General features: G+C 52.1%; 1 protein-coding gene across 1 annotated transcript in view; it reads right to left on the bottom strand.

Annotated features, from left to right (window-relative positions):
- LRCH2 (leucine rich repeats and calponin homology domain containing 2) overlaps nt 1-27,234 on the bottom strand; it is a 973,671-nt gene that overhangs the window by 89,213 nt on the left and 857,224 nt on the right. Inside the window, exon 18 of the mRNA XM_078688532.1 lies at nt 20,731-20,868. Coding sequence (XP_078544658.1) covers nt 20,731-20,868 — 138 coding nt within the window. The remainder of the gene's footprint in view (nt 1-20,730; nt 20,869-27,234) is intronic.

The raw sequence follows: 27,234 nt of genomic DNA on the forward strand, positions 1-27,234 counted from the left end.
TGCAGTACCACATGGCGGTGGTGTTGTCCGTGAACACCTGCACTACACTCCCCCGGACAGAGAGGAAGAATGCCTTCAGTGCAAGTCGGATCACCCGCAGCTCCAGAAGGTTGAAATAAAGCCGGGACTCCGCCGGAGACCAGAGTCCTCTGATCTCCGCCTCTCCCATGTGGCCCCCCCAGCCCCGAAGGGACGTATCCGTCACAACTACGTGCTCCAGTTGGGGTAGGGAGAGGGATCTGCCGCTGACCCAATCGCAGTCCGTGAGCCACCGCTGCAACTGTCTTGCAGCGCCCTCCGAGATCAAGACGTGGTCGGACAAGTTGCCCTGATGCTGGGCCCACCGAAACTTCAAGTCCCTCTGCAGAGCCCGCATCCACCACCAGGCGTGATGCACCAGAAGGATGCAGGAGGCCATCAGCCCGAGTAGCCGCAGCGTCAACCTGACCGAGACTCGGGATAACGGCTAAAAGATCGGAATCAGAGCCTGAATATCCCGAACCCGCTGTTTGGGAGGATAAACCCGAAACTGCGCCGAGTCTAGAACCGTTCCGATGAAGAGGAGCTTCTGGGAGGGACACATGTGCGACTTCGGCACATTGATGGAGAATCCCAGCAGGTGCAGGATGTCGGCCGTTGTCTGGAGGTGGCTGACGACTGTCTGGGGCGAGCCCGCCTTCAACAACCAGTCACCGAGGTAGGGGAAGACTGAAACCCCTAACCTGCGCAGATGAGCTGCGACCACCGCCATCACTTTCCTGAACACCCATGGGGCGCTGGTAAGGCCAAAGGGGAGCACGGTAAACTGAAAGTGCTCGTGGCCTACCGTGAACCGCAGGTAACGCCGGTGGGCCGGCAGGACGGGGATGTGAAAATAACCGTCCTGCAAGTCCAACGCTACCATCCAGTCTCCCGAGTCCAGGGCAGCTAAGACCTGAGCGAGACCTGAGCATCTTGAACTTCTCCTTCCGGAGGAAGCCGTTGACGTTCCGGAGGTCCAAGATAGGGGGCAGTCCCCCTTTCCCTTCTTGGGAACCAGAGAGTAGTGGGAGTAACAACCACACCCTACTTCTGGCCCAGGAACGTGCTTGATGGCCCCCTTGACAAAGAGGGCCGCAACTTCCTCTTGCAGAAGTTTCAAGTGATCCCCGACACGCGGTGGTTCTGCGGTGGCATGGCTGGAGGAGTCGCCTCGAAGGGGAGGGAGAAGCCCCTTCGGACGATTTGCAGCACCCACCTGTCCGACGTGATAGAGCGCCATTGGAAGAGGTGATGGTGAACCCTGCCCCCCGCTGGCGTCAAATGGGCCTGAAAGCTCGAACTAGGAAGGCTTTGAGGGGGATGCTGTGGGGGTGGATGTGGACTGGCCGCGCCGTAGTCCCCTGTTACCACCGCGACGGTAACCACGTGGTAGTCTGTGGCCCGTGGCTGGCAGGACGTGTGGGGGTGCCCCTTCCGTGGCCACGAAAGGAGCGCTGGGCAGAAGATTACTGGCGCGGGTCAACAGGCCCAAGGACTTGGCCGTAGCCCTGGAGTCCTTAAAGCGTTCCAGTGCACTATCTGCCTTGCCACCGAAGAGGTGGCTGCCATCGAACGGCATGTCTATAAGGGTGTTCTGGACATCGGTGGAAAAGTTGGCGGATCTCAGCCAATGGCGGTGAACCGCCACGGATGTGGAAATCGCTCTTCCTAGCGAGTTCGTGGTATCCAGTCCACATCGTATTGAATACCGCGCTGCGTCTCTTCCCTCCGCGAGGGCTTGAGCGAGTTTCACCCGGGCCCCCTCCGGGCACTCAAGCAGTACTTCCGCGAGCGTGTCCCACAGAGCGTGGGTCTAACGGCCCAAGAGGCACGCGGTGTTAACCGACCGCAATCCCAAACTCAGGGAGGAGAACATCTTCTTGCCAAATTGTTCATACCTCTTGGATTCCCGATCGGGTGGCGCAGTTGGGAATGCGGATTGGGAAGTAGAGGCCTGGATAACCAGGCTCTCTGTGGTGGGGTGGGTCGACAAGAAACTAGGGTCGCCCAGAGCAGGGCGGTGGCGCCTAGCGACGTTCCTATCTACAGGGGGACCTGTAGTGGGCCTGGACCAGGTGCCCAACAGGACGTCCGTTAGAGCCTCATTAAACGGCAGTAGAGGCTCTGGGGAGCTTACCTGCGGTTTAAGGACCTCCGTGAGGATGTTAGACCTCACCGTTGCGACGGGAAGCTTAAGAGCCAAGGCCTTGGCTGCCCTCATCAGCACCACACTATAAGAGGGCCCCTCCTCCGTAGCTACGGTAGGAGGGGAGACAAAACCAGTGTCTGGGGAGGTATCCAGGGCACTGCCTTCCCCTAGTTCTTGTGTCCAGTCCTGAAATGACTGGCACTCACGTGCCAGGGGGTCCTCAGACCCCCCCAGTCACCCTCGTCGTCCATGTCCTGAAATTCAGGGATAAAGGATGGACCCAGATCCTTGAAGAATTCCTCTTCGGCAGGTGCTGAATGCAGCGTCGAGCGGTGCCGCTCCGGCGCCAGATCCGGACCAAGGGTTGGACTAGGGGCGGCGTCGTGCGGGGACGGCGCCGGGGGTGACTCTCTAGGGGTCGACGCCGGCGGGTCGTAAGGTCGACCAGCGGCGACCCGGATACGGAACCGGATCCAGTGGGGCCTTGCGGCGTCGGGACCGAAGTCACAGACGGCGCCGGGGCCGAAGCACCCGACGGCGCCGGGGCCGAAGCACCCGATGGCGCCGGGCCGAAGCACCCGACGGCGCCGGGCCGAAGCACCCGACGGCGCCGGGCCGAAGCACCCGACGGCGCCAGGGCGGAAGCCTCCGGCCCACTTGGGCTCCCAGTCGGGGCCGCTGGGCCCAAAGGGGCCGTGGAACCCGACGGAGGAGTGAGCGACCTCATGGCCATGAGGAAGGCCTCGATCTCCTCCGGCGTCGCGTTCTGCCCAGGGATCGGCAGGTATGAAGCAGGCTACGACGCCTGCGGCTCCGGCGGAGCAACGTGGGCGGTGTCACCCGAACCCCCGGCCGCGTCGCGCGAGCGTCGGGGGAGTCAGAAGAGCGATGTCGTCTCTTCGACTTCTTGTGCCTCTTCCCTGAGGACTTGAAGCCCGACGAGTGGTGTTGACTCGCCGAGCTGTGATGACTCCGGCCCCGCGACGGGTCCTTTGACCTCCTTCCGGAATGGGACCTCGAGCCGCGCGGGGCCGACTGCCGGAGCTCGAGGCGCTTACGGGACCGCTCCCGCCTAGCCTTCGACGTCAAGGCCCGGCAGTCGGGGCACGACTTGTCATCGAGGTCGGGCCCCAGGCAATGTAGGCACCGGCGATGGGGGTCAGTAACCGACATCAGTCGGTTGCAGTCGGCACAGGGCTTGAACCCGGGCATCCCTACCGGCACCGATGGAGTCGTAGACTCGAAACGGATCGAAAAAGCTTAGTCAAAAAATGAATAAAGGGGGGGCGTGGCTTGACCGGCGATGTGAGCAGACGCGTGGTTGCGGAGCTCCCGCCGCCGTTGGGCCCATCTTTAGCTATTTAAGCGGAATTCGGGTGTCCAGACCCGCCACACACCTCCCCGGTGCCCCTGCCCGGCTGGGCAGTACTTCTAGGCGCGAAACCTCCGTGCTCCGCCTGGTAGACGGCAGAAACGAGCGGTCGGCTCGCTACGAGAGGGACCGCCCGGTCCGTCCGCCATTTTGTGACCCTGGGGGAGGCGGCCTGTGGCAGAGCCTCGCAGACACAGTCGGTGACCGCTGGCTGGAGTGATCCCCGCCCTTCCCGCACAGAGAACCTACGGCGCCCTTACCTGTGGCCGCTGCGGTGAGGAGGGGCGACTGAGCGGGGGCCTCTGAGCGGCTTCTGAGTCTGGAGCGCCCCGGCTCCCGCGCTCCAGGGCGGAGCTGGGAAGCAGCGGGACCCGCTATCTGGCCCCAGCGAGGATCGGAGGCACTACTAGTCTCACCTCCCCAGCGGGCTGCTGAGGAAGAGCGGCACGGCGGATCCGCGGCGGAGAGCAACGGGGAAGATCGGAGCGGTGCTCTGCTGCGGCTGGTGCCCCTGGGGCACTTTGAAGAGCGGACGGCGCCAGCCGAGATACAGCCTGCGGGGAAACACCGTGGCAGCGAGAAATCACAGCGGCTCCTCCCTGGGGGTGAGTGCAAGCCTGGTACTGTTATGAGTGGCACTCTCTGGTGCTGACCCCCCCCCTAGGGAGATTGTGGCCTCCCCTGCAGAGGAGCGGGTCTGCTCATTGACCTGGCTGGCCGCGCGTTGGAAAGTGAGGCGACGTAGTCGAGGGACCCCTGGGCTGCCTGCTCTGCCACGTCAGGTGTGTGCTGGGAGCCCATTGCTGCGAGGGGTGACGGTATGGAGCCCGGATCCCCTGAGTGCGCTGAGACTTCGCGCCGGTGCCCCCCACCACCCCCCTTTGCCTTCACTCAAGCGGCCTTCATCGGGCGAGGGCCCTGACACGGCCTAGGAGGCACCCTGTGGACCGCGCGGAGGATGACGCGCACGAACAGGAACAGCAAGGCGGAACCAGCGCCGACCCCCAAGGGGAACCCGGTGACGGCCATGTGGGGCAAGGTGGGAGTGCCGGCGGCCAGTGGTGGCCGACCTGCGGAGATGGCGGATTCCCCCCCGGTCACCCAAGCGTTCATGGCCGCCTTCATGACTGACCTTAAGACTGAGATCGGGTCCCTGAGGTCGGAGGTCCACTCATGCGTCACGGAGCTCAGGAAAGAAGTCACGGAACTGGGGGACCGCGTGGACAGCCTGGAGAGAACCGCGGACACGCGCACCGAAGACCAGGAACATCTATGGCAGCGCCTAACGGCCCTGGAACAACAGAATATTGAACTCCAAATCAAGCAGGAGGACTTAGAGAATCGGGGTAGGCGGAATAACCTCCGCATCCGCGGCGTGCCGCTCGGAGAAGAAGGGGAGGACGTAATGGACTTTGTGGCACAACTCCTCCACGAGGTGCGGGGCGACGAGGATGTATCACCTCCCACACTGGACCGGGCTCATCGAGTGGCGGCGCCCGCGGGGAGATCGGGGCTTCTCCCGGACATCATCACACGGGTGCATTTCTTTGTGGAGAAGGAAGAGATTTGGAAGCGTGCTCGAGACAAGCCGGACCTGCAGTACAAGGGCCATAAGATTCAGCTCTTCCAGGATTTGGCGCCCAACACCCTGAAGCGACGACGCGCTTTCCGCCCAGTAACGGAGAAACTGCGGTGTATGAACATCTCATATCAATGGGGCCATCCCTTTGCACTTATCTTTCAATGGGAGGGTAAGCGTAAGTCCTTGCGGTCCTACGACGAGGCGGCGCGGCTCCTCAACATTGCACGCTCTCCCCCGGGGAGCCCCCCTAGACTCCCTCCAAACAAGAGGACACCGCTTGCCCCGGACTGGACCACAGTGCCGAGGAGACAGCATGCGTCGCCTGTTGACGCACCTACGACTAGCCAAGCTAGGCAGGATGTCATCGCCCACATTAGAGCGCTGGAAGAGGCGGAGATCGACCATGCGGACCGCTCCCCTGCGGGACGGTCCTCCACACCGTGAGCTGGACAGCGCACATGGATCACTCTACTGGAGGTACTGTTCCCTTATACCCCTCCGGAGGGCGGGGTTGGTTGTGGGGCGGGAGAGAAGTTGCTTGGACTCCTGATTCCCGTGTGCTGGGCCTAGGAAGGTGGGGGCTCCATACCTCCTAGTGTTTCTGGCCAGTCATGTCCCACCGAGACTGTCTCCTGGGGAGTGACATCCCGATGGACATTCAAACCCGTGGGTGTAGGATGCCCTACTCTGGGGACAGTGTACTTTGGCCCAGTTGGCCATGTCTTCACGGCTTAGGCCGTCAGCCCTTCAGGCTGCTGAAAGTTTGGTTTCCTCATTTGACTTTCTTTTTTCTCTTTTTTCTCTCTTTCCTTCCTATTTCTGTCTACTATGAGGGGCTGGGGGTGGGGGGTGGTGCGATGGGCGGAGGTGGGCCCTCTGGGTGGGGCTATGGACCGGTGGGTGCTCTGCTGCGCGTAGCTTTGCGTACTAACCTTAGGGACTTCCAAGATGATGAGTGATATGGCCAGACCCCTTAAGATCTTATCACTCAATGTTAAAGGCCTTAATTCACCTAATAAGCGCCAACAGCTCTGGCATTATTTCCTGCAACATGACCCGGACATCATTTTCATACAAGAGACCCACCTTCTACAGGCTGATACAAAACGCATGGCGCACCCTAGATACCCCCGCCAATACTGGGCTACAGCAGATACGAAAACAGCAGGGGTGGCAATTTTGTGCAAAGCTGGCATCAGGCGGGGTTCTGACAAGCTCTTCCCGGGTGGTGACGGTCGCTTCCTCAAGGTATCGGTCGAGGTGGGTTCCCGCCGTCTTACGTTGTGCAATGTGTATGCGCCCAACCTGGCACAGGATCGCTTCCTTCGGGACCTTCTGCGTGCTCACGTCCTTCGGGGTGGACCCTCGATTGTTCTGGGGGGCGACCTTAACCTGGTATGGTGCCCTACGATGGACCGGAGTGCGGGCTCCTTTCATGGAGCGGGGGCGATGTCCTCGGCGCTACGCAAACAGATAGGCGATTTAGGTCTCTTCGACGCATGGCGTTACTTCTCCCCCGAAAAGAAGGAGTATTCTTTTTATTCTAGTGCTCACCGCTCTTATTCCCGCATCGATCATCTGTTCATATCTCACGATCTGCTTTGTGATGTGATGGATGTGGAAATGTCGGATATATCCATCTCGGACCATGCGCATGTAGAGTTGCTTCTTAGAGATCTGCGGAGCGGTCCTCCTAGAGAACGGAAATGGCACCTGCCCCCACACCTCCTCAGAGATGCAGCGTCGGTTGACGACATCCGTATGGCCATTACCTCCTACTTCGAGTTCAACGATTTGCCGGAAACGCCGTTCCCGGTGGTGTGGGACGCCTTCAAGGCTACAATTCGGGGACACATCACCTCCCTCGAGATTGCGAGATCGCGTGAGAGGAGGGCAGTGGAGGAGGGCCTGGTGGCGGATTTGCGGGGGGCAGAGGCGCAGAATCAGGAGGAATCCACCCTAAAGACGCGGAGACACCTGGCGAATCTGCGGGGGCAATTGCGGATGCTGCGGGCGAATCGGGCGGAGAAATCTCTCTTGGCACTAAAGCGCATGCATTTTGACGGGGGGACAAAGTGGGGAAGCTTTTGGCGAGACGACTGAGGGTCAAGGCGGCCAGATCCCACATAGCGAACGTGATGCTCCCAGACGGGTCTCGGGTGACGGCGATGGAGGCTAAAATGAAGGCGTTCCGAGACTACTACGCCTCCTTGTACACGGCGGCTCCACCGGGCTCTACCCTGTCGGAGGAGGTACTGGAGCATTATGGCGGGACCCGCTTGCATTCCGCAGCGGCGGAAAGGTTAGAGGAGCCACTCTCGCTTGCTGAGGTGACTGAGGCCATCAAGGATCTGAATTTGGGGAAGACGCCGGGCCCTGACGGCTTACCGCTGTCCTTCTACCGCCTTTTTCAGGGGCAATTAGGTCCTTACCTTCTCAGACTCTTTGCTTCCTTTGATAATGGCCAGGGTCCCTCTCCAGACATGGGAATGGCGGAAATAGCTCTAGTCCCTAAGCCTGGGAAAGATCCGACGCTTTGCTCGTCATATCGCCCGATTGCGCTGCTTAATACTGATTTTAAAATTTACACGAAGATGCTGGCTAAAAGACTTGATCCCCACATGCCGGACCTTGTTGACCCTGACCAAGTGGGCTTCATCCGGGGCCGTCAAGGGGCAGATAATGTGCGGAGATTGGCACATTTGGTGGGGAAGGTGCATCACTGGCACATTCCGGCATGCCTCCTGTCGTTAGACGCTGAGAAAGCGTTTGATCGCGTGGACTGGGGGTTCCTCCAAGCGGTCCTCTGTAAGATGGGGCTCGGCCCAAAGATGATTGCCAGGATCATGGCACCCTATGTTGCACCGCGGGCGAGGGTCAGGGTGAATGGGAGGTTGACAGAACCGTTCGCCATTGGCAGAGGGACGAGGCAGGGCTGCCCTCTTTCGCCATTGCTGTTCGCCCTGGCGATTGAACCACTGGCGGACTTGGTCAGGCGGAACCCAGACATTCGCGGCGTTCAAATGGGGGGACAAACCCATAAGGTGGCGTTATACGCGGACGACCTCATCCTCACTCTCACGGAGCCACGACAGTCCTTACCGGCGCTTCACGCAGTGCTCTGCTCCTTCGAAGGCGCCTCTGGCTTGAAAATTAATCACGATAAGTCGTGGGTGCTTAACCTTACGATCCCTCAGGCCGATGTTCCTCCCCTGGAGGTACTGTGCCCCTACCGGTGGACGGACCAACATATCCGATACCTCGGCCTCTCCCTGACTCCCTCTTTGGGTGGCTGGTCGGCACTCAATTGGGCGGAATGCCGCAAATCTATCCTCACTGATCTACAGCGGTGGAAGCCTCTTATCCCCTCTTGGTTGGGTAGGTTGAACGCAATCAAAATGTCTATACTACCCAAAATACTCTACCTGTTTCAATGCCTTCCTACACCTATCCCTCTGCCGAAGATTAGAGCCTTGCAAAGGGACTGTACTAAATTCATTTGGGGGGCAAGAGACCCCGCTTCTCTCAGGCACTCCTTATGGCCCCGCGAGATCGTGGAGGACTGGGATGCCCGAATCTGGTGGACTATTATTGGGCCGCTCATTTGCGATTTGTAATAGAGTGGGGTATTAGGCGGAGTGAGAAGGGGTGGCTGCATCTGGATCGGGCGGTCACAGGTCGCACAATCTGGAACCTGGCTTGGACCCATAGGGCGGGACGGTCCCATAGTGCTTATCTGGCGGTTCCCACGAGGACGGTCCTGGACGTGTGGGACAAGGTGGCGGTGCGGAAAGGCCTGACGACTTTCCCCTCACCACACCCCCCCATAGAGGATAACCCATGGTTCCCGCCGGCCAACCACACTCCCGCCTTTCGCAGGTGGACACGAGAGGACTGCAAAGTCCTTACGGATCTATTTGACGGAAGCTCCCCTAAGTCTTTTGCCCACTGTCGGGAGGAGTTTCGTCTTCCCCCAGAGGCCGAATTGCAGTTTCTGCAGTTGCGTCATTGGGCTTTATCGGATGCAATATACCCAGGGGCCACTCGGGCCTTTACCCCGTTCGAGAGGCTGGCCCGCTCCGGTGCGGGCACGAAGGGCCTTATATCTAAAATTTACCAGATTCTGCAGCATCCTCATACTCCCCCTGTTCATCCGTATCAGCAACAATGGCAGGAGACTCTGGGCGCTGATATCGATCATGCGCAATGGACCCGCCTCTGGAGGGATGTTCCTAAGGTATATCGCAGCGTGCCACAACAAGAAAACGCGTATAAAGTAATGACGCAGTGGTACTATACGCCTCAACGTCTGCACAGGATGTTCCCCTCTGTGCCACCCGATTGCTGGAGGTGCCATCATGTGCCTGGTGACTTCTTACACATCTGGTGGACTTGCCCTGTGATCGCTACCTTTTGGAAGGAGGTGTTGAGCCACATTCGGGGGGTGCTGGGATTTCCTCTGCCTGATGCTGCTGGCACAATATTGCTGGGAATCAAACCTGTTGACTTGCTGGCCCTGACCCGCAGTGACTGGACCTTAGCGATGCAAATGTTGGGTGCCGCCAGACAACTTATCGCCCTGTATTGGAAGAAGGTGGAGGCCCCCCCTCTAGCTGTATGGTTCGGCAGATTGTGGCAGGTCATCACTATGGAATTACTCTCGGCGAGGCTACAGTCTCGCACGACCCACTTTGAAAAGGTTTGGCGACCACTAGTGTCTTATCTTTGCAGGAGCGAATATGCTAGGAATATGCCCCCGGCGCTGCGAGCATTGCAATTGGTGAAGGATGCGGTGCTCCCCTTTACCCCTCGCAACCTGTGAAGCGGGAATGGGCCCTCTGAAGGATGCTCCGATGGCTGCGACCCCCCACCCTCTCCCCGGGCTCTCCCGCCCTCGCTGCTCTGACTGTCCCCCCTAGCTTCCTCTGCTCTTCTTCTCTGCTCCCTCTAATCTCTGTCTCTACTCTTTTTGCTGCCTTCTAATAGGCCTCTGGTTGAATGTTGGGCCCCTAGGGCCAGTTGTTTGTTCCTGTTTGAACTGTTCGTACCTGCCCGCCTCGCGGGATGATATATAAGGCGGGGTATCACTGGGGAGTGCTGGACTGCGCTTTTGGACCCCCCTTTTTGTGCGACTTAATGGGATCTGGACTGATCTTGATGTGCAGGTCGACGAGTATGATTGGAGGTACCGACCCACGCAGAGTCCACACTACGAGTTCTATAACGCGGCCGGCCCCATGAGGGTTGTAGGCTTATCGCTGTGTCAATGTGACCCTTTTCTTATGTGTGTCTCGGAATGAGACTTAATAAAAAGATGTTGAAATAAAAAAAAATGAATAAAGGGTACCACTTTCTCCGGACCTGCGCTTGCTGGCGCGGAAAAAGAAGAACTGACGTCACCACGCGAGGGCGTCACCTAAGTACTCCGACGACGCCATCCCGGCGCCAACGACGCCGACGACGGACCCGGGCGCATTCCCCAATGATCCTCGGTGGTGAAGCCTGGTTGCATAAGACCGGCATTTCTTGTTGGTCGGTGTGGCAAAGAGATCCACTGCTGGTCTGCCCCACTGGCTGAAGACCTCTTCTAGAACTCGCTGGTTCAACTCCCATTCGTGACTGACTGAGGACAACCTGCTCAACCTGTCGGCGTTCTCGTTTAGAACCCCTGGCAAGTGTTCTGCCTTCAGGATATCCCGTGAAGGATCGCCCATTCCCAGATCTGTTGAGCTTCGTGCGACAGCGGAAGAGATCTGGTTCCTCCTTCCTTGTTCACATAATACATGGCTGTGGTGTTGTCCGTTCTGATGAGCACTTGTGAACCCCCTACGCGAGGAAGAAAGGCTTGTAGAGCCAGTTTTATCGCTCTCAGTTCCAAGAGATTGATGTGGAGCCGTCGATCGTGAGCCACTGACATGTAGGTCTTGCATCACTGCTCCCCAACCCCAACCCCCCAATGACGCGTCCGTTGTTACTACTTGAGGAGACGGATCGCTTACGAAGGATAGACCTTGGGACAAGTTTCTCTGATCTGTCCACCATAAGGCCGCTCTTCTCATCATTGGAGTGACGGTCACCCTGTCGTCGAATGATCCGTGAACCTGTTTCCATTGAATGTCTAGTTGTTCCTGCAGAGGACACATTCTCAGTCTGCAGTGAGAAATCAGAGGTATGCATGATGAAATTACCCCCAGCAGAGATTTGTAGCGGCGTACTGAAAGACACCTTCTTTTTCGTAAGTCCCAAGCCAAGGTCTGTAGTTTTTCCCTCCTTTCCAGGGTTGGGAAAGCCTTTGAGAGTTTTGAGTCCAGGATGGCTCCCAGGAAACGTGCCTTTCTGGACGGAACCAGGGATGATTTGTCTTTGTTTAAAGTGAGTCCCAGATTTTGAAACAAGTTTATACAAGCCTGAACAGCGTCCTGCGCTGCTTCCCTGGACGAGGCCTTCAGCAACCAGTCGTCCAGGTAGGGGAAGACTTGAAAATGGTTCCGTCGCAGGAATGCTGCTACTGGCGCCAGCACCTTCGTGAAGATCCTCGGAGCTGAGCGAAGAACAAAGGGTAAAACCCTGAATTGAAAGTGGCTCTTGGCTACTGCGAATCGTAGAAACCTTCTTTGTGCTGTGTCAATCAGTACATGAAAGTACGCATCCTCGAGATCAAGCGTGGCCATGAAATCCCCCGGATTGATGAGCCGCAAGAAGTCTTGAAGAGAGACCATCCGGAAAGACAGGGAGATGAGATAGGTGTTGAGCTCCCTGAGATCTAAAATGGGGCGCCATTTCTCCAGCGTCTTCTTTACCAGGAAGAACCTGGAATAGAACCTGTTAGAAATGGACTTCCTGGCTGGCTGAGGTTGGCACCAAAGCCAAGCAGAAACCACCACTCTACTCAGGGCAAGGGAATTACTCCTCAGAATGACCCCTGCTCACCCTTTCAGGTAGTGTGGCGCGAGCAGACAAGGCTAAACTTCGGGGCGCTAGTTAACCATTCATGACCTTTCACAGTAAAACACACTGATTCCCCCCAAAAATGGACACCAGGCTTTGGTTCTGTAAAAATACGTAATCTTTATATAAAAATATATATCTCTGCAGCAGTGACTTATCACAAGACCAACTCAACACAGTATTAGGCCACAAGATCTAGAAAAAATAGGCAAATGTTCTTTTTGGTCCTTAGTTCACTTTAGGCTGCTTCTTCGTTAGGTTTTGGGTACTCTAGGCCAGTCTGAGGCCAGCTGGACGCTTCGTAGCGCTTCTGTGCCCTTTAACCGGGAGAAATCGACAGCCCCTACCAATACTCACACATTTCGCGTGAGTCGCGTACTCCGAGGCCCTACCAATACTCACGCATCTAGCGTGAGCACGCGTACGCCGCGTACAGCTTCACAATGAGGATCGAAGCGTACGGGCTCCAAGGTACCGATATGAAGCGTACCGGTCTTTTCAAAGGGGGGGAAAGCATACCAGCCAAAAGTAATGCGCCCAGTTTAAAATGCGCTCAGATTCAAATGCGCTTTGATAGACGTACCGTGTGCTTGGGCAGTCTTGAAGGATCCTCTGGGGTAGGCGGTGTACAGGCTTGGTACGCGGCGTACCGGGCTGGCGGGGAAAGCAGAACGGTGCAGGCCCCAAGCCCGTTGTAGAATCGTGTGAAGGCGTACCTTTGGTTCTTCTTTAGGGGACGAGTCGTACACGCGGCTCGACCAGGCAATGCGAAGCGCACTCCTCTACTCTGCACGGTTGAAATGGGGAAAGAAAACGTTGCGGGCCCCAAGCCCGGTGAGAGTCAAAGACTCGTTGTGCAGAGATGGTCGGGACGCTGAGAACGGGTACGCTTGGCTCAGGGAGGTGCACCCAGTGATCTTCAGTGCACCTAAGGGGAGAGGCAGGCGTACGTCTTTGCGTTCGTCGTCCCTCGTGCAGGGGGACGTCTCGTAGGAGTCTGGTGCGCCTGGGGGCACCAGTGTGCTTTTGGACCTTTACTACAGCGGGTGTGTGCGCACAGGCAGGTGCGGCCCACAACCTCAGTACCGACTGTACTGGGGTCTCCTGTAGAGGGGGCGGCGCGGCCTGTAAAGTCTCAAAGGGGGGTGAAGCTGGGCAGCAGGGCACGTTCCTACGTGCGGGCGGCTGTCCCAGCGACGATCACCAGCCTCAGAGGAATTCCAGCGGGAGGGGCGAGAGAGCGCTTCAGCGCGCTCCTAATGGCAGGCAGGGGCAGAGGAGCAGGCAGCCTGACCCGGGGGCAGAGAGCGACTACAACAGAGCGAGGCTCTCACGGTTAAAGGGCAGGCAAGCTCCCGAGTGCCACAGCCCTAGGAGGGGGCGATGGGGGGCGCAGACTCAGCTCCGGCGGGAGGCACACACGGCTCGCAGTACAAGGCGAGCGAAGGCCCAAGGAACTCACTGGTCCTGGGGTTCCGTTCAGGGGGCAAGCTCAATCAACCCCTTGGAGAAAGTTTCAGCACAAGTCAACATAGTCCTCTTTAGGTCTCTTCCTCTCCTTCCTCAGCAAGGCAGACAGCAGGCCAGTCCTTCCAGCTTCTTCTTCTTCCTTCTAGTTGGGCAGAGGTTTGATGTGGGAAACAGGATCTAGTTTCTTGGGAGCAGGGCTCCTTCTTTTATACAGTAATTATTTTGTCCTGGCAGGCCAGGGGGGCCTTTGCATAGGTCCTTTTCAGTCTCTGAGCACTGTGTTGGGTAAACTCGGGTCTCTCCTTTCAGGGAGCAGGGAAGGCACATCAGACGCTCCACAGGAGGTGGAGCCGGCATTGTGGGGACAGGGGCAGCCAGGAGTACTTTGTTGACAGGCTTCCCCCTTCCTGGGCCAGGTGTCGGGCTGAGTCATCAATCGCTCCCCAGGAGGTGGAGCCAGCATTGTGGTGGCAGCGCACTGCCTTATTCAGAGTCCAGGGGCACTCCCACCTCCCACCAAGGTGTAATCCTTGCATTCACCACCTGTCATCCCCCAGCCCTGTCAGTCACGCAACCCAGACAGCAGATACACATGCTAGCAGAGGCGGGCTGAAATGGTTAGGCAAGCAAATGCTAGCTTTCTAAAAGTAGCATTTGCAAACACAGGATATTAAAATAAAGTTTACTAAAAGAAGTATTTTATTATTCTGAGTTCAGGCATACTAAACTTTATTTTCTACCATGTTCCCTGAGCCTGCTGGGATTATAGGGTGTAATAATTCCAGCAGCCCATCTTGGCCTAAGAGAACAGGTAGCCTTACAATAGTGAAAACGAATTTGGCTGTAATTCACTATTAGGGCATGCCACACACATCAGGGCATGTCCTACCTTACACTTATAATGGGCCTACCATAGGGGTGACTAATATGAAGCAAAGGGAAGGTTTAGAGGCTGGCAAGTGTGTGCACTTGCCCAGCCAGCATGACAGTACCAGACTGCACGCAGTTTCTGCAATGGCAGACCTAGACACATTTTAAAAGGCTGCTTCTGTGGGTGGCGCAACCAGCGCTGCAGGCCCACTAGCAATATTGGCATTTACAAGCCCTGGCACTCCTGGTGCACTTTACTGGGGACTGACAGTAAATCCAATGAGCCAATCAGGGAAATCAATTACAGGTACACTTTACATTGGGAGAGCATATACACTTTAGCACTGGTCAGCAGTGTTAAAGTGCCCAGAGTCATTAAACCAACAAAAACAGGTCAGAGAGAATATTGGAGGAAGTCAAAAAGTTCAGGGATGACCCTGCCAAGAGGGCCAAGTCCAACAGAACCCTTGTCCTCTTTGGTCGGAGGGAACCGGCTCTATAGCACCCTTCTGGAGCATCTGATGAACTTCGAGCTGCAGAAGACGCAGGTGTTCCGATGGAATGGCTGTAGGGGGCTTGGGTGGTGGGATTTGCGTAAATTCCAAGGTATGGCCTTTCCGAATGATGTTGAGCACCAAACGGTCCGATGTTATCTTGGACCAATTCCGAAGGTATTTGGTTACTCTGCCTCCAACTGATGACTTCTTTGAGGAGGGAACAGTAGGAAGAGCCAGGAGGCCGCTATTGCCGCTTGGACGTATCACGTCCCCGGTTAGCCTGTTTCCCCTTGTTGTAAGGCCTGGAGTAATTGGAGGATTGGTCCTGCCTATTGTTGATAAGGCTGGCGGTATTTCTGGGATCCTGAGCCGTAGGATGAATATCGCTGTTGCTGATAGGATCCTCTGTAGTTCGTACCTCTGCCTCTGGATCCTTTAAAAGGAGTTTTGGGGTACTGAAGCGTTTCCAAAGATCTGGCGGTCTCCGTGCCTTTTTTGATGTCTTGGAGAGTGTCGTCAATTAGCTTTCTGAATAGTGCTGCCCCATCAAAGGGAAGATCTAGGACCTTATTTTGTATCTCAGGTCGAAACCAGGTCGCCTTCAGCCACCCCTGGCGACGGAGGACTGCAGCCCCAGCCAACGAACGAAACGCAGCCGTGGCGATGTCCATGGCGCAGTCAATGATCTCCACTGAGGTCACCTCCCCCTCTTGCAAGATCTTTTTTGCCTCTGATTTCGATTCCGGAGGAAGCTGATCCAGGAACGGAGTGACATCACACCAAAGCTGGCGGTCATATCTGCCCAATATTGCCAGGGCATTGGCAGCTTGCACCAAAAGACTCGCCATCGACGAGAATCTCCTCCCAGCATTGTCCAATCTCCGTCCTTCCTTGTTAGGAGGAGTTGTCAAGGGAGCAGAGGGGTTGCGGAATTTCCTCTGCGCCGCTTGCTAAATAACTGAGTCCAGTTTTGGGTGGCCCGTTAAGGCAGCTGGCTCATCGTCAGGTGCTTTGTACTTTTTATCTAGACGCGGTAGTACAGGGACTACCGTCGCTGGGTTTTTCATAGCCTTAAGGCCTTCGTCCCACAGATGTTGCATTATAGGTATGGACCTTGTTGCCTTCCGGTAAGGTTCCTTTAAGTCATACAAGAAACTTTCCCTGGCCACCGCAGGCATAGCCAACTTGAACCTGCCAGCCACTCTTTCCATCAGCTGATGAAAACCCCCTACGTCCGCTGGCGGGGAATCCACCGGATCCGGACATGGGGATGGAGGGTCCGGAATGATGTAGTCATCCCATTCAGTAGCTTGATCAGTTTCATGATCCGAATCACGATCCTCATCCGAGGAATCATAATGGCCGTCTGCAGGTGTGGAAGGCTCTTGCGGAATAGTAGCCCGTGGCTGAGGGGACGTCTGAGCAGATAATTCAGGAGCAGCCGATGAGGCTGGAGCCGAGACAGGTGCTGCTGACGCTACTGGAGCCGGAACCGGCCTTGAAGCCTTAGATTTGTAGTCTTGAAGCATCTTATGCAGGTCCTGCAGGAAAGAGGATGGTACCGTAACCATGTCCCAATGTAAATTCCTTTCCTTCCCTGTTATCCCTTCAGTTTTGTTGTTTTACTGCTAATTTGCCTCCATAGCGCCAAGAAACCGCATGGTGAACGTTGCGCTTAACAAATATTTTAAATTCAATTCAATTCATGTCTTGACCTGAATAATGCTGTGATTGGTCAGCCTGATGACTCCTGACATTTGATCAGAAGTTGAGAGGGACTATTAGCGTAGCCATATGAGTCCTGATCATCCTCTTGTGACTCTTCTTCATCAAATAGCAGAGCTGGTGGCAAGGGGGTTACTCTCCTAGGAGATGTCATCTCCGGCGTAATCCTTGTGACAGAAATAGTAATCCTTTTCTCTGATGCCAAAATCGTCGACGGTTCCATCGACGATGGTATTGTGCGTGCAGACGGCGTCGACTCCGTCGACGGAACATGACTCGCGGACGCCTGTACACTTGTCGACGAGAAAGATACAGCCGTCGTCGTTGTTAAAGTCGTCATCGTCGAGGCTCTCGTCGACGACACTGTCGTCGTCGACGTCGTCGTTGACTCTGTCACGTTCTTCTCAAGCTTCTGACAGAAGTTCAAAGTCCTCGACGCCTTCGTCGACTATGCCGTTGTCGGTGACCCTCCCGTCGACGCTGTTGGAGCGGTCGTCGACGACGATCCCTTCATCGTCGAATGTTCCGTCGACGAGCCCGTCGACAGAACCAATTTTAACTTTGGCTTCAATTTATTTCGTCGACGGAACCTCAGTCGTCAACGCCTTCATCGTCGAGGACTTTGAACTTCTGTCAGAAGATTGAGAAGAGGGTTTCTTGAAGGCTGGATCAGTCTTCAATCCCTTAGAAGGCATAGAAGGTCCTACCCACTCCTTTTCACTATGGTGAGGAGATTCGCCTGGACCTAGGCTCTCAGACTCTCTGGGGGTCTTTTTTGAGGCCTTAGAAGGATGTTCCACAGAAGGAGAAGGGGAACCCCTACCCCTCTTGACTGACCTTCTAGAAGACACAGCTGCTTATGAATCCTCACTGTCACTGGAAACTCCATGTTTCCTTTCCTTCTGTTTCTGAAGCCAGGTCAGGAGTGTACCAGCCCGATCTCGGAGGGTCTTGGTAGAAAAAGTGCGGCAGATCTTGCAGTCCTCTGCCTTATGATCTGGATAGAGGCAATAGATACAATCCTTATGTTTATCCTCCACAAACAACCTTTTCTTGCCACAGGAGGAACATGGCTTGAAAAGGGCCTTCTTATTTTCCTTGTCAGCCATCCTTTTCTAAATCCTGAAGAGAAAACTTGAAGAAAAAACCTTTTGAAAAGAGATGAAATGAGCAGAGGTCAAAGGAGACTCCCTAAGCACAAAAGTGCGGTAGAAAATCTGAGGCTCTGAGGTTCCTTCAGGAGGGTTCTATGGGGTGAGGCTCTTCTGATTGGCTGATGCCTAAGTTTGGTCTCTTTTACAAAAAGAGGGTGATATGCTACAAAAGGGAATGAGGCCTAGGCCTTTTTCTTTCTCTTTTGTACCTACTGCTATGGTATTTTTGTTACAGAGACTCCCATTCCGACGACGGGGAATGATACAAAAGCATGGGAATCTATGACAGTTCCAATACTGGGGCAAACTTAAAAAAGCCACGGGATGGATGGTCCCCAAGGAGATACATAGAGTGCTGCTAGGACTATTACCCACCCCCAAATATAAAAAACTAAGTAGGAAATTTGTAATTTTGGGGCTTGTATTGGCAAAAAGATGAATCGCCATATCCTGGATGAGCCCCAACTCACCCCGCATAAAGATGAGGCTGAGTGGCTTAGGCGAATTGGCTTCAGCAGAAGCAATATGTATGAAAAGGGTCAGACTGGACGAGAAACTGGAAGATGACATAAGTGCATGGTCGGTAATGTTGGCAGACATTAAAGATATGCAAACATCAATGGCTACACCCAACACGAACACGAACACCCCACAATAATAGCATTCCACAGACAGTAATAAAACGTCAAATAAGAAAGAGAAATGATATGTGAAGACATTAGATAGACAAATGGAGATCCTGGAAGAGCTGTGACTAAGATACGGGTAGGGGAGGGGATGTCGGGTGGAGTTAAACGGGGAATAGGGGGTACTCTTGCTGACCAAGCCCTTATGGCATGGTAATAGAGCACAGTTTTGCTATGGTGAAATGTATAGTAACAAGAAGAAAAACAGGTTTGAAAGTTTGCAGTGGTTCTAAATTTATGTTCAGACTGGATGATGTCTTTTTTGTTCGTACAAAATGCCAATAAGGATATTTAACATACTCTGCGCTACTGATGAAATGTGCAGGGTGGTAGACAGCAGTCTTTCAGTAGTGCTTGTCCTCCTTATCTTGTCACCGGCTTTTGCCTTGGTGAATCACCACACTCTACTTTCTAGATTATCTTCAGTAGGTTTTGGCGGTCTTGTGTCAAAATGGCTAAAATCATATCAACAAGACCGCTGCCAGGTAGTGGCCACACCCCCTTTCTGCTCTATATTCAGAATAACTCAAAGTGGTGTCCCACAGGGATTTACTCACGGCAATTTTGTTTAAATGTCCTTATTAAGGCATTAATCTTGTTAATTAAAACCTACAAGATCAAGGTTATTAACTATGCAGCCGATGCTCAACTTATTCTATCACTTAACAACAATCAGTCCGATTCGATCAGTAACTTTTTAGGCATGCATCTTAGACATCTCCAAATGGATGAGTGTAAATTCCCTGAAGCTCCTCTCAAGGAGCTCAAACTGAGCTCCTCTGCTCTGTGACCTCTAATATTTGGCCTTTGTCCACTGCGACCCCTCTTTGCACCTCGGAGAAGCCCCAAAATCTTATAGTAATGCTGTATGAGAATCTCTCACTTGAAAAGCATGTGATTGGAGTAGCAGGGTTCTGCTTCGCTCTTCTTCCGGGACTCAGGAAACAGTTCCCAATGATACCTACACAGGCAATATCTCTAATTGCCAGGTGTGTAGTGCTCAGTAGCTGGACTACTGTAATGCCCTTCTTCCTGGAGCCCCCAATTACTTGATTAGGAAATTGGAACAAGTTCAGGTAGCTACAGCCAAACTAACATTAAAAAGACATCGGAATTCTTCTGTCTCCAGTGCTCTTACAGATCTTCACTGGCTACCCATCAAACGGAGGATTATTTTCGAATCACTCTGTATTGTATTCAAAGATCTCCAAAATAAGGGCCCTAAACTACTGCAGGTTAGACTGAGGAAATAAATTCCAGAAAGACCGTTATGCTCTGATACACTTAACCTCGTCCAAGAACAGAGATTTAGCAAGGTGCGTCAAGAAGGACATGCCTTCACCGTTAAAGCTACCATCTCAAGCATGATCTCAGACTGACATGCTTAAGTTCAGGAAAGCTCTTAAAACCTGGCTCCTCCCTAAATAACACTGGGAGGACACTTTATGTTGTTGACTCATCTTTCCTTTATTTCTGGCTTTTTGATGATTTAGCGAAGGACACTATTCTGGTCACAGTGCGCTCTACAAATAACCCATAGAAATACTTCAACCGTGGCAACATATAGCTTCACCTCATGGTCCTGGATGGACTGCAGATTTATCAAGGCACAGTCGCTACAGGTCTTGGAGTCATGAGCCGGCCCCAAGGACAAATCTGGTCGGAATCTGTCACATACATGTGCTCGTGACAGTTCCGACAAGGTTTAAACCCAGAAGTTTTAGAGGGTTGACCTTTTCTCTTGCACACTGATATTTAAAATTACGTTTTGATAAAGTGGTCTTGTGAAGAGCCATGGGGTAGCTCAAGATCTGTGTGGCGTGTAAGGAAAGCAACTGACATGGGCACATATGGTTAGTGCTCATAAGTGGCTCTGCACATAGGAGCAGAATGATGTTGAGAAGGAGCCTTCAACGTCATCTACCAGCACGCAGAGGGCAGTGCAAATGATTTTCCGGATCCAGTCTGACATATTCAAAATCTGAGGAATATGCGGTTAAAAGTATCCATCATAAACTACAAATCAAATGCAAAGATGTGCTGTATTTATACATGGCTAAAAATGGTTCACAAAGTTGGTTTTGATATATAAATATGTTTGGCACAGAGCAAAATGTAATACTTTGAAAAGGTCTAACATTCCTAATATGCTTCACTTGTTCATAAAATGTGATAGAATGCACGCCTCACAGCAGGGAATAGCATCCAAAATGTACTATTTAGACCGAAATTAACTAGATGTGCTTAATAACTTACCACTGCTGGTGATGGTACATGGATACTTCCAACAGAGCGTGGTCTTATGTGATTAGCTAAATGACATAGAACCACACCATCCATTAAAGCTGCACCAATGTCATCTGGTAAAATTACCTTCAACCTTGATTCAAGATTCTAAAGAAAGAAAAAACATATTTTACTTTAAATGCCATCAACAGGCCAGCTCAATATTGCTAGACTAGGATTTAACTAAAACAGTTTTGATACCACAATAATGAATTAAGCCTAGTAATGTTGGACAAGGTACTTACCGTCGGCGCCAGAAGTGAAGTCCACGTCAAATATATAGGCGCCACTTCAGTGGTGTGTTTTGAACAACTAGGACCCTGAAAGGGATCCGCCCTGACAGTAAAAACCTGTCCGCAGTGCAGAGAGGATGGGTGAGTCGGTAAGGAATCTGTGGTTAGATCATGGCTCTACCAGATAAGGCTTTACCAAAGGTAAATGACTTGTCCATCTGATAGAGATACCTAGCCACAGATTCCTTACCTCAGAATGGATAAACAAGCAATTCCATCCACAGAGGAAGGAATACTTAAAAGTTTAGACTAGGAAGTCCGGCAGGACAGAGAGGCCAAAAAAAAACAGTACCTGCAGACTTGACTGTCCAGGCAATAGTGCTTAGTGAACAGGCTGCAGTGATGCCCAGGTTGCTGTCTGACAAATGTCAAGGTCTTGTACACCACGTTGCAACGCTGTGGTCGCAGCCTCGGCTCAGGTGGAATGAGCTCTTAAGCCTTCAGGAGGCTGTTTCTTGGCCAGAGCATACCAAAGTTTGATGCAGAGGAAGACCCATCGTGAGATAGTTCTACTTTGCAGTGCACAATCCAATGTACCCCATGAAGAGTTAGTCTTCCACCTGGAATTGTTTAGTGCAGTCAAGGTAGAACAATGCTCTTTTTGGGTTCACATGGTGAAGTTGCTTCTCCTCTATAGAGGGGTGTGAAGGAGAACATAGAAAGTGGGCAAGGTAACAAATTGCCCCACGTGGAAAGGTGCTACTACTTTTGGTAAGAAAGAGGCCCTAGTGCAAAGCACCAACTTATCAGAGAAGATGATCAGGTAAGGAGGCCTGGATGACAGAGCCTCCAATTCGCTCACCCTCTTGGCGGAAGTTATTGCCACCAAAAAGGCTGTTTTGATGGCAAGCAGCTGGAGGGGGCAGTTGTGCAGAAGTATAATCGCAGCACACATTAGGAAGGCGGGAACTAATTTAAGGTCCCACTGAGGAATGATGAATGGGCCAGGTGGGAACATATGTACAAGCCCCATAAAGAGCGTTGTCTGGCAGCCTCAAGAAGGCAGAGAGGGCCAACAGATACTCTTTACGAGTGCCAAGTGCAGAGCCCTGTTGGGCAAAGGTTAAAATAAAGAGAAGGCTTGAGAGAGGGAAGCAGAAAGAGGATCAGTAGTCTTTTCTGTACAATATATAACACATTTTTGCCACTTGCATGCAGACACAGTCTTAGTAGAGGGACGCCTGGCTGCCAAAATAACATTGCAGACTTCGGGAGGAAGGTTGAATGCTATCAACTACCGCCACTCAATCTCCACGCAAGAAGGCAGCCTCATCGGAGGATTGATGCTCAGTTGGAGAGGCTCGGGATACCAGACTCTCCGTGCCCAACCCGGAGCCACAAGGATGACTTAGACCTTGTTGCTTCTAAACAGGAGAGGTATTGGCGGAAAAACATAGAGGAGGCCTGAGCTCCACTCGAGATGAAAATCGTCGCTGAGCGAATGCCGCCTTCGAAACTCCAACACGCAAAACTGCTGATGTTGCGCATTCTCTGGAGAGGAGAACAGATCTAACAAACACTCTCCTCAATTCAGAAAGAGACCTTGCGCCACCTCCAGATGAAGATAACATTCGTGATCAGCTAGTCATCAAAGGCTGAGTTTATACGCTCTGGCGATCAGGGAACCTGCCAGGTGTTGAACCACAATGGATATGCCCTGTTGTTCCAGCCATGTCCAGAGAGACATGGCCTCTTGTCAAAGTGTCCACGACCCCACCCCGCCCTGTTTGTTGCAGTACCAAATGGCGGAGGTGTTGTCCGTGAACACCTGAACCAGTTTTTCCTTGATGAAAGGAAGAAAAGCTCTCAATGCTAAGCGTATTGTTTGGAGCTCCAGCAATTGATGTGGAGGCAGGATTCCGCCAGAGAACAGAGTCCTTTGATCTCCACCTCTCCAAGATGGTTGTCCCATCCCAGGAGTGACGCATCTGTCACTACTGTGTGACCTAGTTGGGGAAGGGAAAAAAGCCTGCCTCTGACCCATTCGCGGTTGGTCAGCCACCACTGTAAGTCCTGTGTAGTTCTCTCCAAGATCTGGACCATTTCGGAGAGATTCCATCTGGCAGGTGTCACTAGCCGAAGGCCGTGAGACCCAGCAGCCATGACTCAGTATCACCGAAATCAAGGAACGAGGCTGAAACATATCCTTGTGATTCCTGGACTCACCGCTCTGGAGAATAGGCCCAAACTGCACTGTGTCCAGAACAGCTCAGAAGAAAGGGAGCATCTGAGAGGGAGTCAGGTGTGACTTCGGCATGTTGATAGTGAAACCCAGGGAAAGCAGGAGGTTCATCATAGTCTGGAGATCGAAGAGGACAGTCTGGGGCAAGCTTGCCTTCAACAGCCAGTCTGCGAGATAGGGTAAGACTGGAACCCCTGATCTGCGCAGATGAGCTGCGACCACCGCCATCACCTTGGTGCACACCAAGGGGTGCTGGTAAGGCCAAAGGAGAGCACTGTGAACTGAAAGTGTTTGAGGCCTACCGTGAACTTCAGGTACCATGGATGAGCAGGCAATTTCGTGAATGAGAAAATAGGCATCGTACAAGTCCAGCACTACCATCCAGACTCCGGGGTCTAGTGCAGACAGAAAAATGAGCCGGAGTGAGCATTTTGAACTTTACCTTTTTGAGAAAGTAGTTGAGGGCTCGCAGATCTAGTATAGGGCAAAGGCCCTTGTCCTTTTTTGGAACCAGAAAGTAGTGGTAATAGCAACCATAGCCTCCTTCTAGTGCCTGGACCCTCTCTATGGATCCCTTGGCCAAGAGAGTTCAAGTGGTCCTCCATCAGCTGGTCATAAGTTGGAGTCATGGAGGGAGGGGTAGTCTCAAAGGGGAGGGAACAGCCCTTTTGGACTATCTGAAGAACCCACCTTTCCAATGCAATGTTTTGCCAGTGGTGGAGGTGATGGCTGATCCTGCCACCAACTGGATGCCCATGATCTTGAAAGGCCGGACTAGGAAGGCTTGGGATATGGCAGGGGAAGGAGTGGACTGACTCAACCTCTGCCCCCTGACCCAAAGGGTCGAAAGGAGCTACGCCCACGTTACTGCACTTGTGCAGTTTTGTGGCTGGGATATGGCTGGCGTGGCTAATAAACCCTTCCGTGGCCACAAAAGGGGTAAAAAGCAGACACGGCACAGATGATCACTGAGAAGCCCAAGGACTTGGCCATAGTCTCTGAGTCCTAAAAAGCAATCCAGGGCCATGTCCGTCTGTTCTCCGAAAAGACGGGTACCTTCAAAGGGCATGCCCATAAGGGAAACTAGAACCCAATGTAGCCCCCTCTGAGCTTTCGGAGCCCGAAGGCATGCCAGGAGTATCTGGTGGCCCAAATATGATGCACACGATACCATAGAAGTCTTGAAGCTGGGTGGGGGTTGCTCCTGGAAAGTCAGGGAAGCACAGAGCACACCTAGGCGCAGGTTCTACAGAACAAGGCCTAGAGCGTCAAGACTCCATCATGTCGGACGAAGATAGAGAAGTTAAAGCATGCTTCAACTTTTTGTGTTTCTTATGGCTCTTACCTGACCGACCTGACAACTTTGAGTGAGAGGACTAGGACTTAAGAATACCAGAGCGGTGCCCAGACATTCCTCTTGACTGCGACCGAGAAAAAGACCTCTGGGGTGAAAGGCAGTGAGCTGAGCGCCGGCCCCAAGCAGCTTTAGGGACCGCTCCCTCAAAGCCTCCAGAGCCATGGCCCGGCAGTTGGAGCACGACTTTGAGTCAGAGACACCAGAGACATATTATGTGTGGATCCGTCACCGACATGACATGATGGCAGGCGCCGCATGGTTTGAATCCAGGTCTTCTTCAACATTGTGGAAAAACCTACACCAAAAGTCTTCGACAGCCTGTTAAACATTGACAGAGGATAGCTTTCTTCACAGAACTGTGTTAGCTGGCATGTAAAGAAAAGAACGGACGTCAGCGCACTGAGGTGTCACCTTTATCACCTTGGCTGCTCAAGATATTCCTCTGCTGTTCTGGGCCATAATGTAAATGGGTGTGGTCATGACGAGCTCGGCTCATCATAAGCACCCTAGAGGTATACCTCATGACGAGCTGAGATCGTTATGAGCATCGAAGAGGTTAAAGGTGACATGGAGGTTAATTCCGGTGCGGACGACAAAGGCACGCTGAGCCGACCGACGCCACCTACCAGTGCGTAGGTGTATTTGTAGGAAAGTAGGATCTGCTTTCATAGTTATCCCAACTTTTTGCTGGTGATATTCTGTTTTCTGACTAGTCTGACTTGGATCCTGCTAATCAGAACCCCAGTCTCTATGCTTCCTCCCTAAATTGGACCATGGTGAGTACTTAGGTACCCCCCTACCCCCGATTGGCTACTTGTATACCTATGTAAGTCCCTTGTAAAGGCATTAAAACATAGGTACACCAGGGGTCCACCATGGAATGAAGCATGTATTATGCCGCCCAAGGAGGACCACTCAAATTTTGACTACAGGCCTGCCCTTGCAGTCGGTGTAAGCTGGTGCTAGCACCTCTTACGACAGGTTTACGTTTTCCTATAACTGAGGTCACTACACGTAAAACCTATAAGTCACCCTTAAGGCAGGCCTTTCAATCCTGAAGGCAAGGGTATTGGTTATAAGTGTGAGGGTGCGTCTGCATGAGCAGGAAACCTATACAATTCCCAGAGTCCATTCTCCAGGCAAGTTCAAGTTCAATTCAGATTTATTCTTTGCGTAAAGAAAAATCACCATAAAAGCACACTATTCGAACAGCAACAATTCAATTGATAGAAATCACAGTTCTTGAAATATAAAAATGGTATACATTATTTCATTGAAACAATTATGTCATAGAGAGCAAATATCTATAAAAAGCAATATATAAAAAATTATTAAAAAGCTTTAACAAATTATTATTACATAGTTGATCAGGCCTAGATTATGTCATCTTCATTCTCATATAATAATGCTTCCAGATGAGAATAATCTTCTCTTTTTCTAATTGCATATTGAATGTATCTAATAACAGAGTTAATAATTTTTACATTTCTCAAGTTACAAATAAAACTGTAAGCATGTTTGTGATTAAAAAATCTATTAGATAAACATAGAGGTTTTAAAAACAGTTTCCGTATATCTATGTAAAACTTATAAAAAAGGCTAAAGTGCACAGTTGTTTGTGCAGATCTTCCATCACATGGGCATTTAGGTAATTTGTTGTTCCAATTTTTCATCTTTGGGAATGCTACTAAAAGATGTAATATATCAAACCTTAACCTTGTTAGAAAAAATCTGTGCTGTATATTTTTTACCAATGTTAAAGTTATGGGTAAGCCAGACACAACCACCCGTTCATGATAGGAGAAAACACTTTCTTTTAAATTATCAACTCTATCTTTATCATTTTCTGCAAATTTAAGGTAACTGGCCTTCAGATCCCTTTTGCTAAAATCTTAGATGTTTGAGGGATTCTCATAATCAAGGTCAATTCTACAGCAAGTTAATAGTTTTGAGATATGCTCCAACCACGGGATTTTCCTGTTATGATCAAGTTTCAGACAATCCATTATAATTTCTTTCGAAAATTCGGATTCGTCCTTAGACCATATCCTTTGCCACAGGAGCAAGCCAGCTAGATTTATTGTATTGCTTAAAAGTGGGGCCAATAGCTCTTTGTGTACTATATGATTTGGTGTACCTTGGGGAACCGCTAATAATCTTTTAAAGAATTTATTTTCTTGAGTTTGTGGTGTGACAAAAGATGCTCTCTCCCAAATTGCGGCCTCATACCAAACCAGAGTAATTCACTTGCTCCGGGAAAAAGCTAAAATGTCTATTATGGGCTTGTTACCTAGATTTGTAGCAAATCTACAAATACTTTCTATCACTTTTAAAAATGTCATGCTATTCAGTTTTATGTGGAAATTCCATCGACCTGTATTACTAAAAAGCACTCCTAAATATGAAAAAGTAGAGACTCTATTTATGACTACCCCGTCGACTTGATGTTGTTTGATCTTAGGTCTATTATTTCCACAAGTCATCACAAAAGTTGTTTTTAAGTTTAACTGTAAGCTTTTATCAGTCATAAATAGAAGACTGGTATCGTGCGCATACCACTTTCGGTGCATCTACTGGTAATGATTGTAAAAAGAGTCTACACTATTAATATAAAGAGAAAATTAACAAAGGCGCTAAGACAC

The sequence above is a fragment of the Lissotriton helveticus genome, chromosome 4_1 (assembly GCF_964261635.1).
Source record: "Lissotriton helveticus chromosome 4_1, aLisHel1.1, whole genome shotgun sequence".
Taxonomy (NCBI): Eukaryota; Metazoa; Chordata; class Amphibia; order Caudata; family Salamandridae; genus Lissotriton; species Lissotriton helveticus.